Consider the following 17,942-nt stretch of genomic DNA (forward strand, 5'->3'; position numbering starts at 1 on the left):
ATACACAGACACAGCAGTCAGGCAGGGCCCTGCACATTTATAATGTTCCTTGTTCCTTGTATCACCCATCGACGGTAGGCGCTTATAGCATGTCCGCGATCTTTTCGGATTCGCTTTTATGGCGAACTACTACAGCGCTGGGAGACTACAATTGCTTTGGAACGCTCTTCCGCGTGTCGTCCCGTTGGGTGCAATCCCACAAGAGTTTAGAAACTCACTCACACCAGCCATGATTCTTTTCAAAGGTAAAGTGCAGGTTAATTTGTTTTATGTGTTTTTACTTTATATTTTGTATTAATCATTTTTATATGAAAAGTTTTGGGTTGTGGAACAAATCATCTGAGTTTCCATTATTTCTTATGGAGAAATTCACTTTGATATACGAGTGCTTTGGACCATGAGCACGTTTCCGGAACAAATTATGCTCGCAAACCAAGCAAATACCTCAAGTAAACTTTTTTCACGTTGTCGTTATGGGGTATTGTGTGTAGAATTCTGAGGAAAAAAATGAATTTAATCCATTTTGGAATAAGGCTGTAACATAACAAAATGTGGAAAAAGTGATGCGCTGTGTATACTTTCCGAATGCACTGTGTATATATATATATATATATATATATATATATATATATACACACATATATATATAAATAATATATATATATATATATATATATATATATATATATATATATATATATATATATATATATATATATATATATATAAATAAATAATATATATATATATATATATATATATAAATAATATATATATATATATATATATATATATATATATATAATATATATATAATATATAGAGTATATATGTATTATAAAAATTTCTAAAGCTTAAAACTTGCCCATTTTTCTACTAGATTCATTTTATGTTATTATATTTTCTGTGTAATGCTTATTTATTTAAAAACCACTGTCCAAGAAAATACATCTTTGTTTTTTCGATATTGATGAAATGAGCATTTGCCCCTTAAATAAAACCATTTGACTTTATATTGTGTTTTTGTTCTATTTTAAAATCTTTGTAGGGGTGTCACAAGTTTTGTTTAGTCAGGAATTTCACATGTTTATTGTTTCTTCTGGTTTTGTTCCTGAATTTGGAAAAACCACCGGAATTGCGCAAATTAAATTGAGAAGCAGTTTTATTTTATTTTTGAATACCAAGTTTCTTAAAATAGATAAGCAGGAACAGTTAACTCTGCATCCACTGAATTTTATTGCATAGTGTATATAGTTAGTGATGAATGGTATCTCAAAGGTGATTAATACAGTTGCTAAAGACGTAAAAGTGTGCTCATTTTTGAGGCATGCTAGTATTTGGTCTTTGCTAATGCCTACTGCTTTTTGTTCTGTGGTGAATGCCAGTATGACTTCATGTGAAGCTGTTTTAATACCAATTACCTTATTATGTAAGTGGCCTTCTGGTACTGATTCAGTAATTGATTAACTTAAATCCTGTATTCCTCTTGAGCTTCATATTTTTTCCTCAGGTTTTGAACCTTGTTTTGTGAAAAATCTTGGTAGTATCTTTCGCTTTTTCTTTAATGTTTTCTTTTCAGTACATTTTGTGGTTATCCTTTTTGATTGCACCTAACAACATCCTTACCCAGTCTTTTGTTCTAGTTCCTGCTTAAATCTTAGTTTACCATGTTTCATTGTCCTCCTGCCATGCATTTTCCAGATCCACAGTAGTTTTTGCTGTTGTCACTTGCTGGTTGTATTATTAACTTTATGGGCTGGTTGGAGAAACATGCTATGGGACTGTACCTGCTCTATTTTGCTTGAGAGTGAATTTTCTGATATGACTAGGGGGCTCCGCCCCCTGCTCGCTTCGCTCGCCAACCCCTGGTGTTGTGAAATTACAAAGAGCGTGATGTATGAATGAGATATAGCATAGTGTGAAGGTGTAGATGACGCATATAGGAAGCAAATAAAGTTGTCCATGTCCAAAAACGGGCTCAGAGAGGTAGATGCTAACTTTGTGTATTGTTTGTCCTTGTGATTTGTTGATGGTCATGGGCAAGGTAGGTTTAATGGGGAACTGTCGCCGTTCAAGTGTAAAAGGTAATTCCAGGTCAGAACTTGTAAGGTTAATTCTAGGAATTAGAACAGTATTGTTAGCATGTGATGTTGTAAGAAGTTTTGCTTCAATAACATTGTGTGGCATGGTGTTGACGACTAAACGTGTAGCATTGCATAAACACTGTTTAGTGTTAAGGTTTCTTAATAGCATGATTATTGTTCCGTTTTTAAGGCTAAGATTGTATTTTGTCAATCTGGCTGGGTTAATAGTGTTCAAATATTCTAAGGGGAAATTAAGATGGTCAACTTTGTCAGAGCTTAGAAAGAGCTGTGCAACTCCAGGAAGTAATGAAATGACCTGGTTACTAATGTGATCAACATTAATATTTTTTGGACATAATATAGTTTGTTGTGTTAAAAGGGGTATTTGGTGTAATGAGATTGCTGTTCCAAATATCTCCGTAACTCTTTTGAAAGCAATGCCAATAGTCTGCGTATTTTAAGGTGGACTGCAGAATAGCCGAGCGCATGGAATGTGGAACAATAGCTAAGCACTGTGTACCATCTCCCCCTAATAAAAGTACCTTTGCTCCAAAGGGAATATTATTATTTATCAACGTTTGTAGAAGTTTATCAATGGTGTTGAGTAAGTGACTGGATGGCATTAGATGCAAAAGCAAATGAACTATTGTAGGATCTAATGCAGTTCATAAAGTTTTCACTTTCAGGTACTTTGTCAGTTAGAAGCTTCTGTAGATATGCAGGATATGAATGTAAAGGAGGCAGTGTAATTTGACCCTTTTGACAATAACGTGTAAATTCATTACTTGTATTGCTAGTTGTTTCTTCAGGGAAGTTAAGTGAATGATAATGATTGCAAATGACATTCAGTAATCCCAATGAATTTTCATGAATTGCGTTTATTTATTTTTTCTCTTCGCTTCCGTTTTTGTATCTCTGAGACTCGAGGTGTTTCGTTTTGAACCCTTGCCTGTTTCGATACAGCACTTTGAGACACGTGATGTATGCGTGTACGTTCATTGTGTCTGTCCATCTGCGCTCGTTTCTGTTAATGTGTTAGTTGAGCTTTGCGTTTTTGGAGCCGAGACATTTTTTCTTCCGGGGTTTCAGAAGCGCGTTGTATGCGCTGACGTGTATTTTTTTTTTTCATGTGGGTTCGTGTGTTTGGTCCCGTCACTTGAGCCGTATCGTTTTGTACCTGTGATCGTGAATTCATTACTTGTTTGTTCTTCAGCGTTAGATATATGGATAAGTAATAAGGAGGATCGCACTCACTTTTAATATGGAGCCTTTTCTGTGGTTAAACGGTTAATAGTGGATCAGTATAATGAGATCGACCTTTGCTGCCTAATTTGAATGTGTTCAGATGACGTATGTTTAATACGGATGGTTCGTTTAGTAATGGGCAGGGTTGCCACCCGTCCTGTAAAATACTGATTCGTCCCGTATTTGAGAATGAAATTGCGCGTCCCGTTTTGAATCAATACGGGATGGGTTTTGTCCCGTATTTTTTTTATCATTTTTTTTTAAAGCAGCGTCTCATGCAAATCATCCCACACGCATTTTATGAAGATGCCTCCTTTCCTACTTTTGATTGGGTAATACTTGATGTCATCGTTAGTTTGATTGGTCATTTTAACTGTCCAGTGAGGAGGGCGGGTCTTTTAAGTAGAGTCTGCAAAGTGTTGGCACTGGGATGTGGCCCCCGCTGCAGTATGCGTCCCTTATTTTTTTGTATTAAAAGTGGTAACCCTAGTGGGGCTTTGTGTCTCTAATAAGGAGGATCGCACTCACTGTTAATATGGAGCCTTTTCTTTGTTTAAACGGTTAATAGTGGATCAGTATAATGAGATCGACCTATGCTGCCTAATTTGAATGTGTTCAGATGACGAATGCTTAATACGGACAGTTCGTTTAGTAATGGGCAGGGTTGGCACCCGTCCTGTAAAATACGGAATCGTCCCGTATTTGAGAATGAAATTGTGCGTCCCGTTTTGAATCAATACGGGACGGGTTTTGTCCCGTATTTTTTTTATCATTTTTTTTAAAGCAGCATCTCATGCAAATCATCCCACACGCATTTTATGAAGATACCTCCTTTCCTACTTTTGATTGGGTAATACTTGATGTCATCGTTAGTTTGATTGGTCATTTTAACTGTCCAGTGAGGAGGGCGTGTGTTTTAAGTAGAGTCTGCAAAGTGTTGGCACTGGTATGTGGCCCCCGCTGCAGTATGCGTCCCTTATTTTTTTGTATTAAAAGTGTTAACCCTAGTGGGGCTTTGTGTCTCATTTCTTATTTATGTTAGTGTGGTCGTGGGTCTGAATCCTCCTTTTTGTGAATGTTTCGTGTGCTATGTCCGTAATCCGTCCCGTTTTGTGTCCAATGGGTTTGTGTGGCGCTCGCGTCTGACTTTTTTTTTTTTGTGTGTGCTAGGGGCGCGTTGCCTCACTTTTTTATCTCTGTTAGTGGAGGGGGTGTTTGTTTGTAGTGGGTCTGAATCCTCTTCTTTGTGTGCGTAGCGTTTCGTGTACTATGTGGCGCTTGCGTCTGACTCCTTTCTTTTTGGTGTTCTAGGGGCGCGTCGCCTCATTTCTTATTTCAGTTACTGCAGGGGGGCTTTGTGTGTCGTGAGTCTCAATTCTCTTCTTTGTGTGTGTTCCGTTTCGTGTGCCATGGGCTTCATGCTCACAGCGCCGGCGTCTGATTCCTTTTTTCTGTGTGCTATGGGCGCCTCATTTCTAATTTTACGTTGCTTTCCATCCGGTTTCCGTTGCTTGGAAGGGGGGGTTTTGTGGGGGCGCCTGCGCAGTATGTCTTTTGCGTCTACGGCCCATGGCCGGATGTCCCTGCGTCTATCCGGTTTACCATTCTCGGTTAGTAATATGGATACTAACACAAAACCTTCAGACAAAGCCACATAATTTTACTTAATAAAATCAGACTTCTAGAGTGGATAAATCAAAGCTCAGATCTCAGCTCAGCTGAGATTATATGTCTGTGTTTGGTAGTTCTGTGTTTATGAATAGTCACCCTCCAAATTAAGGAACCTATAGATAATTTTACAAGCAAGAATGGACAGACTTGCTGTAAGGCTGGTAAAATGCTTTTCATAGCAATTTATATAAATTTTCTACTAGCTTCCCATTTGGAGATAGAGATTGATAAAGGTTAAATAAAAGATGAGTATGAAAAGCCATAGAAAGAAGTTATACTTAGAAAATATAAACAAGAGCAGGAATTGAGAAGGTGGACTTTAAGGATTGGAAATCGCAAAGACCCAGTTCATCAAAGTCATCTCCAAGGGTAAAAATGCCCTGACTTGCCCAGGGATGAAATGAGAGCATTTTCTCCAATATGTAAGTTTTCATTATTATATCATGACTAGTCATTTAGCCCGTTACAATATCGGGCGCTAGAACAGTAGTGCATAAATATTAGTAGGAACAGTCTATATTAAATGGCAAGGGACTTTGACCTCATTCTTTTTGTTGGTCGTGTTTTTCTTTCTTTCAGCCTTTCTTTTGTTGATGTTTACTTGCTGAGCTGACTGTTCTTCGTGGGCTGCCGCCGTGTATTGTGTGTCTTTAATTTTCTGTGACAGTAATACTGTCTTGTACGGCTCTATTCAATAAGGGCACGCACAAAAAAGCGAGTTTCAAAAGGGCGACCTCAATTGAGCGCGGCGAATAAAGGCATTCGTAGATAATTTAGTTGAAATGGCTTTGGAATATGTGAAGAGCACAAAGGTGCAGATCTTTATTTACACGCGCCTTTATTCGCTGCGACCAATTGAGGTCGCCCTTTTGAGGCTCGCCTTTTTGTGCGCGCCCTTATTGAAGGATGCCTGTGCGCACCCTTATTGAAGGATACCGTCTTGTACGTCCGTAATATACCTTTAATTTTCTCTGGCGGTAATACAGGCGTGCGCATCGGTAATATGCCTTTAATCTCCTCTGACAGTAATACTGGCTTGTATGTGGCTGTAATATGCGTCACTGTATTGTGTACCTTTAATTTCCTCTGGCAGTAATACTGGTTTGTATTTCCGTAAAACGCCTCTAGCTTTCTCTGACAGTAATATCGTGCATCGCACCGTGCCCCGGGCATGCGCACTTCATCAGAAGACACCCACACACGGACACCTGGACGCACATAGGGATTTTATATATATATATATATAGATATGCATGTGCCATTTTATATGTTCCAATATGTTTTCCACCTCATGCTTTATTTGATTAGTGAATTAAGAGCTAGTGAATGGGCTCTAAGTTTAAATTTGGTAAAACGAAGGGTGTATAAGGATTTAAGAGCAGCTAAATTTGATTTAATATTGTATGTCCCCAAGAAGGTGGGAAAATAGGATACTAGCCAGTATCAAAGCAACTGTAGAACAAAAACCCAATGATGTAGCTCCAAATCTTGAAATGCCAGTCCTCTTTTAGATATTCCATAAGTCCAGGTCTAATGCTTGGTGAGTGGTCTTACTTTTCCCTACAAAAAAATACTGAGGAGAAATGGAGTATTTACCCAATGTATAGCTGGTGAGGATAGTAAAGGTAAAGTAAAGTGTAAAGTGTAGAACTTACAAAATTAAACAGGTGAGCAACATTCAGTTTGCCAGTCTGGAGTGGATGGTTATTAGGAATTGGGAATAATCAGAAGTTTGAGGAAACAGTAAAGATTTTTTTAGGTAGAAATGGACTGCTTGAGTAGGAGCACATGCTGCTAGCTCCACCCCACAAATATCTCAGGCAAAAAATATTAAAGCAGGGTTTGATTCCCTTGCTGTTCCATACCTCCATAAATCATGTGGAAGAAAAATTAGACTTAAGGCTCACATTGTCATTTAGGATAGTATTTTGCCATCTTAGAAGTATTAAAAGTTTTAACATGTTGGAAACCTGTTTGGCATATCAAGAAAACAGAAAAAGCTCAAGTGAACAACAGTGACAAGAATATACCAGGAGCAGGTTGATGTAATACACCAAATGTATGATTAACACTAAAATCCCTGAAGCCTACTAAAAACTTGTAATCCTGGCCCACCTTAAATCCCTTCGCAGCTCTCCATCGGAGTCTTTTGTCCTATCTCTTGCCATGACAGAGCTGAACTTAGGCAAAATGTTATCCCAGCTCAAGCCAAGGCTCATTATCTGTGTGTGAGGTTCCTGGAGTTGTACAGGGTGCTATAGTATCTCGTTATTTGGAATACATGCATTTCATGTGTGTTTCTGTCTACAAAGATCTGCGTAAGTGTAGGAAGAAAGGAAATGCGAGGCATGAAATGCTAAACACATACCTAAAGCAGAAACTTTTTGCATGTTATACTAATAACAATGTGAAGTGTGTAATGTGTATGAAGACTTTAGTCCTAATATCAAATAAACACGTGTGCTTTTACTCAAATATATAACCAAAGAAGAAAAAAAAGCATTTGATTTACATGTTACTAGCAATGAGTTAAAAACCCAAGCTCAAATGTCAGTTGACAGGGACTTCATACATGTTCTTGAGTGGTGTAGAGGTAAGAACCACTGCCTTATAACCCAAAGGTCCCAGGTGCGAGACCAGGTGCTCCGCATTTTGAGTAGTGAGCTGCTATTATTATTGTTATTATTATTATTACTACTATTATTATTACTATTATTATTATAATATAATAAAAACATACATTTGATTTGAGTAACAACACTCAATAACACCCGGTATAAATTTTGGCTACTTGTAAAAGTTAGCGCTTGTTTTTTTATTACTCAGTTTTATTCTCTCAGTGATGGTCATGTTGTATAATGAACTTGCTTCTCCCTCTTTGTTGGCATTTATCTCCATTCTTTTCACAAGAGCAGCGATGACCACAGTGGATGCTGTGCCTGACGCCTTCTCAGAAGTATTTGTTGTACCGGCAATCAAAGATACAATATCCTGTGACCGGAATCAGACTAGACAAAGGCAGGACCGTAACAACAGACAGCTTCTTCACTGCGCTTTCTCTGGCTAATAGACTACTTCATTGCAACGCAACTCTGCTTGGCACCATAAAGTAAAATGGGACTTCCACCTGCAGCTATAGTCACTTTAGTATGCGAGCAATTCGCCATGCTAGTGTTTAAATCTGGCAGTTTCATACTGGTGGTGTATGCACCCAAAAAGAAGAAGCCTTTGATTTCAGTCTGTAACAGCCGGTGTAAAGTTTTGCTACCTGTAAAAGACATCGTTGAAGGAATATAAGCAGACACACAAACGCTGGTGAATCATGTCTTCTGGGTATCTTGTTGTCACTTGAATTTTTTGTTATTCAGTTTTATTCTAGAATAAAGCACAATTGCTTTGTTGTACCTTTGCGAAAGTGTTTATTTTATATTCCAGTAACCACCTGAATGAGACCAAATCTGTCTCTGCCTTTCTCACGCATGCTCACACACACATTCATACATGAAAATGTCACTATTTGAAAACGCTATGCCATGGAGTACAGGCAAGATCGCAAAAAAAACATGTTCAAATGACAACTCATGTTCAAATGGCTTAGTGTTTTCATGTATTAATGTATCTGTGCAGGACATCGTATCTTTGATTGCCGGTGCAACAAATAGTTCTGAGCAGGTGTCAGGCACAACACCCACTGTGGTCACTGCTGCTGTTATGAAAAGAATAATAATAATAATAATACATTTTATTTATATAGCGCCTTTCCCATGCTCAAGGCACTTACAGAATATAATAAAGAACGGCAGAATATACAGTATATAGCATTGTACAAACCAGATAAATAAATAAAGAAGATTAAGACAGTAAATTCTGAAAAAAAAAAACCACACAACATAATTGATGGTCTAGCACACACATACAGGTTACATTGGCATCTTGACAGAGAAGTAAACTGAGAGAAAGGTAATAAAGTCAAGTAGAGCTAAAAGCCTTCCTGAACAGATGAGTTTTGAGTTGTTTTTTAAAAGAATTCATGGAGTCAGCTGACCTGATTAATTTTGGTAGGTCATTGCCATCAACTCAGAGAGGGAGAAGCAAGTTCGTTGTGCCATGTGAACGTCACTGAGAGAATAAAACTGAATAATAAAAAAAAACAAGTGCTAACTTTTACAAGTAGTCAAAATTTACGCAGGGTGTTACAGACTCAAATCAAATGTATGTTTTTATTATAGTAATAATAATAGCATCTCACTACTCATAACACGAAGCGCCCGGTCTCGAACCTGGGACCTTTGGGTTATAAGGCAGTGGTTCTTACCTCTACACCACTCAAGAACACGTATGAAGTCCCTGTCAATTGACATTTGAGCTTGGGTTTTTAACTCATTGCCAGCAAAATGTAAATCAAATTCTTTTTTTTCTTCTTTGGTTATATTCTTGAGTAAAAGTGCGCGTTTATTTGATATTAGGTCTAAAGTCTTAACACATTATACACTTCACGTCATTATTAGTATAACATGGGAAACGTTTCTGCTTTAGGTATGTGTTCAGAATTTCTTGCCTCACATTTCCTTTCTTCCTACACTTATCCAGATCTTTGTAGACACGAAACACACATGAAGTGCATGTATTCCAAATAATGATATACTGTAGTTTCCCTATACAACTCCAGGAACCTGCGGTGGGTTGGCACCCTGCCCGGGATTGGTTCCTGCCTTGTGCCCTGTGTTGGCTGGGATTGGCTCCAGCAAACCCCCGTGACCCTGTATTCGGATTCAGCGGGTTGGAAAATGGATGGATGGAACCTCACACACAGATAAGGAGCCTTGGCTTGAGCTGGGAGAACCTTTTGCCCGAGTTGAGCTCCGTCAAGGTGGGAGATGGGACAGAAGGCTGCTTGCTGCTTGTGCTATTCGGCACATTTACAAAATAAACAAAGACGCTGATGGAGAGCTGCGAAGGGATTTAAAGTGGGCTGGGATTATGAGTTTTTTCTTAGGCTTCAGGGATTCTAGTGATAAAAAGATCAGCAGATGTCCTGTAAACAATAAAACTGGACAGATGTCATATACAGTACACAGAGATTTCAAGGGTAATGTCTAATTGAGATATTGAAGAAAAAGGATACAATGGAGAAAGACTTTTATTTAGGTGAGTTGTGGTCTATGCTAAACACCTCATGTCTTTTAGCGAATCAGAGTATAATACAGTTAGGTCCATAAATATTTGGACAGAGACAACTTTTTTCTAATTTTGGTTCTGTACATTACCACAATGAATTTTAAATGAAACAACTCAGATGCAGTTGAAGTGCAGACTTTCAGCTTTAATTCAGTGGGGTGAACAAAACGATTGTATAAAAATGTGAGGCAACTAAAGCATTTTTTTAACACAACCCCTTCATTTCATGGGCTCAAAAGTAATTGGACAAATTAAATAACTGGAAATAAAATGTTCATTTCTAATACTTGGTTGAAAACCCTTTGCTGGCAATGACATCCTGAAATCTTGAACTCATGGACATCACCAAATGCTGGGTTTCCTCCTTTTTAATGCTCTGCCAGGCCTTTACTGCAGCGGCTTTCAGTTGCTGTTTGTTTGTGGGCCTTTCTGTCTGAAGTTTAGTCTTCAACAAGTGAAATGCATGCTCAATTGGGTTAAGATCAGGTGACTGACTTGGCCATTCAAGAATTTTCCACTTCTTTGCTTTAATAAACTACTGGGTTGCTTTGGCTGTATGTTTTGGATCATTGTCCATCTGTATCATGAAACGCCGTCCAATCAATTTGACTGCATTTAGCTGGATTTGAGCAGACCGTATGTCTCTGAACACCTCAGAGTTCATTCGGCTATTTCTGTTCTGTGTCACATCATCAATAAACACTAGTGTCCCAGTGCCACTGGCAGCCATGCACGCCCAAGCCATCACACTACCTCCACTGTGTTTTACAGGTGATGTGGTATGCTTTGGATAATGAGCCGTTCCACGCCTTCTCCATACTTTTTTCTTGCCATCATTCTGGTAGAGGTTAATCTTGGTTTCATCTGTCCAAAGAATGTTTTTCCAGAACTGTGCTGGCTTTTTTAGATGTTCTTTAGCAAAGTCCAGTCTAGCCTTTCTATTCTTGAGGCTTATGAGTGGCTTGCACCTTGCAGTGCACCCTCTGTATTTACTTTCATGCAGTCTTCTCTTTATGGTAGACTTGGATATCGATACGCCTACCCCCTGGAGAGTGTTGTTCACTTGGTTGGTTGTTGTGAAGGGGTTTCTCTTCACCATGTAAATGATTCTGCGGTCATCCACCACTGTTGTCTTCCGTGGGAGAGTGTTGTTCACTTGGTTGGCTGTTGTGAAGGGGTTTCTCTTCACCATGTAAATGATTCTGCGATCATCCACCACTGTTGTCTTCCTTCGACGTCCAGGTCTTTTTGCATTGCTGAGTTCACTAGTGCTTGCTTTCTTTCTCAGGATGTACCAAACTGTAGATTTTGCCACTGTAGCAATTTCTCGGATGGGATTTTTCTGTTTTCGCAGCTTAAGGATGGCGTCTTTCACCTGCATGGAGAGCTCCTTTGACCACATGTTGTCTGTTCACAGCAAAATCTTCCACATGCAAGCACCACACCTCAAATCAACTCCAGGCCTTTTATCTGCTTTATTGATAATGACATAACGACAGACTTGCCCACACCTGCCCATGAAATAGCCTTTGAGTCAATTGTCCAATTACTTTTGAGCCCCTGAAATGAAAAAAATGCTTTAGTTGCCTCACATTTTTATGCAATCATTTTGTTCACCCCACTGAATTAAAGCTGAAAGTCTGCACTTCAACTACATCTGAGTTTCATTTAAAATTCATTGTGGTAATGTACAGAACCAAAATTAGAAAAAAGTTGTCTCTGTCCAAATATTTATGGACCTAACTGTATGTAAGCATTAATCAACACTGTTATGTAAATTTAGTTATCAGTAAGCATGAGCTTCTACTTTTGTTATGACCATACTGTAATAGACTTCTTTAGAAGAATGCTCCCTCTAAAGCATTTTGCCAGGTTATAATTAAAACTAGAAATACCAAAGCCTACGAAAAAACTCGTAAATCCGGCCCACCTTAAATCCCTTTGCACCGGTCCGTCAGCGTCTTTTCTCCTGTAAATGTGCCGATAAAGACAAGCAGCAAGCAGTCTGCTATTCTATCCCCCACCGCCGCAGAACGTGCACAAAGTTCTCCCAACTCATAGCTTGATTATCTGTGAGTGAAGTGCTGGAGTTTTAGAGTTGAAATAATAGATCGTTATTTGGAACACATGCATTTCATGTGTGTTCTGTTTCTACAATAATCTGTGTAAACACATTGTTAAAACAGAAACATTTTTCGTATTTTAGTAATAAATGACAAAATGTAGGCATAAACTATATAATGTGTGAAGCCTGAAGTCCAAAGATCAAATAAACACTTTCACAAAAGGTTCAAAGACGATACAAAAGCTTCCATGGCGTAACGGTAAGAATTGCTGACTTGTAATCAAGAGTCCCCGGTTCGATCCTGACTGCCTCATATATTTACCGTTTTCAGTAGTGAGCTGCTCTTATTGTTAATATTATACAATAAACATAAACATTTGGTTTGCGTCTGTAACAGCCGGTGTACATTTATAGTACTTGTAAAATTTACGTTTTTTTTTTCCACTTTTATTCTCTGTCACGATCGATACATACTACCAACCCCCTCACCCAGGAATCTGATGCTGTTACTTTTTATGTGAAACTGGGAATAACTGTATATGTGAGTGGTGTTTTGAGGCAATGGAACTGGACATTTTCTGATCTGGATGGATAAAAGCTGACACACAAACGCTGGTGAATCTGCCTTCTTCATATCTCACTGTCACTTGATTTTTTTTTTGTTCAGTTTTATTGAGTGTCCCTGCTTACGCTGAATTAGTATGCACCTTATGGTCCATGATGTCAAAGCCACAGTGACAAAAAAAACCAGAGACATAGGTATATATGATATTTGGAATTATTCATTTTATGACCTGTATAGTACATTTCGGAAAATACTGTGGCATGGATGCAGCATTATTCATATTATTCATATTCATTCACATGACATCTTGCGGTTGTAATTAGTGACCGCTTGTTCCCCAGAACCCCCCCTCCCCGATCTTGCCAGTCCCCACATGTTGCTGTATGGTGGTGTTTGTTTTGTACTCCAGGACATGCAGAGGAAAGAATAGTACAGAGAGGTCAGTTCAGTGCTATATGTAATCATCAAATTCAAATGTTAACAGTTCACACACACGCAAGGACCGCCCCTCCTGCATTTACGACGTGTACCTGTTGCAACAATTTACAAGTTTTTTAGTAGGCTTTGGTAATTCTAGAGTTAATAGATACAATGAACAGCTTTTCTCCTGCTTGATTACTGATTTGTCCTGTTAGACGATAAGTAGCTTTCTTTAATTAAGATGTTGATTTCCACCACAGTCATTCCCTCCCCTTTCTAAATAAGAAAGAGATACCAGGGTCTGCTGTCTAGCCCATGTGTTTGAGGGTGAAATGGGCTAGCTTTAAAGTATAAAGTGCTTGGAGTCAAATTTGATCCACAACATTTTTTAATTATGCCAACCATGCTATCAAAAAACTTTAGTTCCCCCATGACACTACAAATGTAGCACATTTTCATAGACTATCAAAATTGTTTTTAATATTTTTGTTTAACTGTGGCCAGTGATATTTAGGAATTTAAGAGAGACATTATTTCGACAACTGATTGAAGAATACTTCTTTAACTTCCACAAGTCTTCACCACTCCATCTTTCCTTCTTGCTTTTCTGGTTCATCCTCTCCATCTCTTCCTTTTGCCTTTCTTTCTTGTGCCATTTTTGTTTTCACTGTATTGCCTCTTTTAGTGGATGATGCAATGCCATGCATAGAAATTACAACAACATGTTAATAACATACTACTGGTAACTTAAATGTGTGGGTCAATTTATTTATGGCTTTTTGACCTTTGGATTTTGACACAAACATTTTGATACACTTTGCCAAGTAGGCATTTCTTCCTAGATATTAAATTACTTGAAATACAAAATGTATAAATTTGTGAAGTTCCCCTTGAGATTAATAAAGTATCTATCTATCTACAGTTCTGTCACTGACTTAAACAACAAAGCATACCATCTCAGAATGGAAAATGTACTATGTATTTTAAAGTACTCAGATGTAGCATACAGATGTGGTTTTTGAGATGTGGCAGGTAAATCAGATTATGTGGTTTAACAGTTAAACATTTTATCTGCAATCTGAATGGGCCATAAAGATGCTGTTTAAGGCCATGTACAATTTATTTGTTTTCAGTAAATGATATTTAAGTTTAACCACATGCTCATATTTTTTGCATGATTTTCAGCCATTCATCAAAAGCTAGAAGTGGATGGAACAGAAAAAGTTGAAGGCTCAATGACGCGTAAACTGGAAAATGTATTGAACAGTAAGTCTCTCTCTTTCAACCTTCCCTGTTTGCTTTTTAAAATTCTTTTGTATGTCTATTGATTGTTTGACACCATTTAGTTTAACAAAGTTATTTGTTTAAAAAAACTGAATATTAGAATGTTGTTAAAAAGCAATTTATTCATTACATAATTGTATTTAAGAAGTATGTTTGAGAAATGACACACAACTTTCACTTACAGATTTATAGAAGTGGAGAACAGAAAGGACGTAGTTGTATGTAGATGAGAAAGGGTACTCATTGAATTACTTGAAAAATATAAATGAGTGAGACAACAAGCTGTATGTTAAAGGTCCCACATTCCTAGCTTAAAATGACATCAGATCTGTGTTAGTGTTGCAGTGGTGTGTGCAGTTTAGCCTTTTCTAAATGACACACACACACCTCTGGGAACATGTTCAACAGGGGTGTGTATCACACTATGCAATTTTGTTGCTGGAGATCAGTTCAAAGTGAATGAAAGTGGGCATATACAATGATTTCATTGTCTCATGCAGTTGCATGGTGGGGACATTAGGTGAGAATTTACAGTACCCAAACAATTTGATTCTGTGAAGAATGGATTTAGAGAAGGAAATACCTTTTTTTTTTCAATCAACTTTGAGTGAATTCCACATAAAAGAAAAGGCAAATGTTATGCTTAGTGCAAACATGCAGTTCTACCAGTAATTTGTAGCTGCTGGAAACTTTTCCTTACTGTTTTTTATTTTAAGACCTGGGGCCTCATGTATGAAAGGTGTGTACACACAAAAATGTTGCGTACTCACATTTCCATGTATAAAAACTAAACTTGGCATATAAGCCATGCACAATCTCACGCCAGCCTTAACCTGTGCGTACGCAAGTTTTTGGCTCAGTTTTGCAAACTGGTGGCACTCAACCTCAAAGCAGTGCTACTGTTCCTGTGTGGTTTCCCTTTATTTTTTAGATTCACATCCCTGACGCGACTTTATGAAATACACTGAAATTAACTGCATATTGTTTATTTGTTTGACATCTGATTGTAATCAACCTGTAACAATATAATGGTGCACGGAATTGCCAAAATATTCCAAATACTATAGCTGCATTAGTATTGTTGATCTCGGTGCACCACTCAGAGTATTTTAACCCATTGTATCTGAGTGTGGAATCACAGCTCTACAGCAGCTGATGGGAAAGAGGATTATCGGGATACAGCATCTAGCACACGCTGCCTCGGCCATATGCACAGTCCATTTGAACTTCCTCCATACGGCAAACGCTTCAGAGCCTTTCCTTTCAGGACCTGGTGGTTCAGAAGTAGTTTCATCGAGCTCTAAACGCACTCAATCAGTCCATCAAGTGCTCCCGGTAGAACTGTAAATACAATTACCTCACTTTAAACTTGCACTACAGTTGGAATATTGCACAACCTGAGCCACTTACGCTTACACTAGACAAAGAGCCCGTTTCGAAAACGTAAGATGAAACGGGCACGAGTGGAATAGTAAGTAATAAGTATAAGCACCACAAACCTGATATAGGTGTATTGAATGAATGCGTAATTAGGCCTGGAGCTGTAGTCGAAATCGCCTTTCAGGCCTCTAGAGCTTTAATCGAAGTTGTCTTTCTCTTTGAATTTTTGCGGCCTTAAATCCGCCGCCTACCGCGATGATGGTCGAAGTCGCCTTTCTCTTTGAATTTTTGCGGCCGTAAATCCACCACCTGCCGCGATGTTGGTCGAAGTCGCCTTTCTTTTTGAATTTACGTGGCCGTAAATCCGCCGCCTGCCACGATGTCTGTCTCATAAGGTTTTTCGGGCAGCTGTGCAGAAGGCGACTGCGCATTTGGCTTTGGACATGCGCAGAAGGCGACTGCGCATTTGGCTTTGGACATGCGCAGAAGGCGACTGCGCATTCGGCTTCGGATGGACCCTGCCGCGATGTTGGTTGAAGTCACCTTTCTCTTTGAATTTTCGTGACTGTAAATCTGCTGCCTGCTGCAATGTCTGTCTCGTAAGGTTTTTCGGGCAGCTGCGCAGAAGGCAATTGCGCATTCGGCTTCCAACATGTGCAGAAGGCGACGTGCGCAGAAGGCAACTGCGCATTCGGCTTTGGACGGACATGAGTGAGTGAGTGAGTGAGTGAGTGAGGAGACTGGCAAATTATATATAAGATATTGTATATTTTTCTTTTTTTTTTATCGTATTATTATTATTGCTGTTATTTTATAATTTTATAGGAAAATAAGTTTATGGAGGGTTTGCATATTGAATCTCATTGTACCATACAATAACAATACAGGAATTCAATTAAATTCAACAGAAAAGAGCACGTATTTACAGATGATGATGACTGGCTTGTAAATGGATTTAGATTTCCAAGCACTATCTTCTTTCAGCTCTTGATATCATTTTTAAGATGAAATGCAGTAAAGTATGTATATTAAATTATACAGATAAATTTTTAACTTCATTGCGGTAGCAATGAGCTGGCGCCCCGTTCAGGGATTATTCCTGCCTCGTGCTGTATGCTTGCTGGGACTGGTGTGACCCTGGATGGATAGATGGATGGAATAATTAACCATGTACTACGAAGATATTCCAATGTTCCAAAAAAGTTTTGAAGAATCAGCGTTCTAAGCTTAGACATGGTTTTACATGTATTAAAGAACTTATTGTGTGGCGATTGGTTACTTGGAGAAAGAAAAGGAAGGACAGGAATTGGAGGTTAGTAAGTTTCAAAGAGACAGTACTGCTGCAATAAATTATTTAATTGAGGGTCGTGCAGCAAGCATCTTGCGGGAGGCAGGGACAATCTCTGGACGGGGTGTCAGCACGTCGCTACCACTGCGCCACCGTGCACTCATGTTTAATACATGCTGTAATTCATATCATCATAAAAAATTATATCAAGTATACATCTTGGTATATAAATTGTTCAGTTAGCTGTAATATAATGAATGTAATTTATTTTGTGTCCTGTCGGCGTAAGAGAAAGCCTGTTTAAGAAGCACGTTGTGATTCACACACAGAGTGCATAGAAGAACACATAGAATATGAAGCATTTAACGTGCTATTTAAGTTGCGATGGGATTTGAGATACTAGTAGATTAAACGATTTTAAAATGAAGTTTATGAAGGTCTACTTTAATGACAAAATAAACTACGAGAATGAAGTGGACAGTTTGACCTTTTTTTTTTTTTTTTACTGTGTCCCTATTTGTTTTCTTTTCTCTTTATCCTAATACGCTTCCATATGACACTCAGATGGTGGGCAATGACTCACCTTTTTAAGGCGACTTTGATATCTGACCACTTGTTTTTTTATTTCGGGCAGTGGGCGACTGAACTTGGACTTTCGAGTTTCTCCGTCACTCTGTCACTCAAATCAAATTCATTTTGTTTTGTTGTTTATACCACTGCTTAAACCAATAAATTGTAAGTTTTTCCTTGCCTCCACTTGGT

At 38.4% G+C, this 17,942-nt stretch overlaps 1 protein-coding gene across 2 annotated transcripts in view; it reads left to right on the plus strand.

The window, feature by feature from the left end:
- Positions 1–17,942, plus strand: part of exoc2 (exocyst complex component 2) — a 340,160-nt gene that overhangs the window by 117,743 nt on the left and 204,475 nt on the right. For both annotated transcript variants that reach the window (XM_028803998.2, XM_028803999.2), the window contains exon 7: positions 14,414–14,494. In XM_028803998.2, coding sequence (XP_028659831.1) covers positions 14,414–14,494 — 81 coding nt within the window. The remainder of the gene's footprint in view (positions 1–14,413; positions 14,495–17,942) is intronic.

The sequence above is a fragment of the Erpetoichthys calabaricus genome, chromosome 6 (genome assembly GCF_900747795.2).
Source record: "Erpetoichthys calabaricus chromosome 6, fErpCal1.3, whole genome shotgun sequence".
Classification (NCBI taxonomy): Eukaryota; Metazoa; Chordata; class Cladistia; order Polypteriformes; family Polypteridae; genus Erpetoichthys; species Erpetoichthys calabaricus.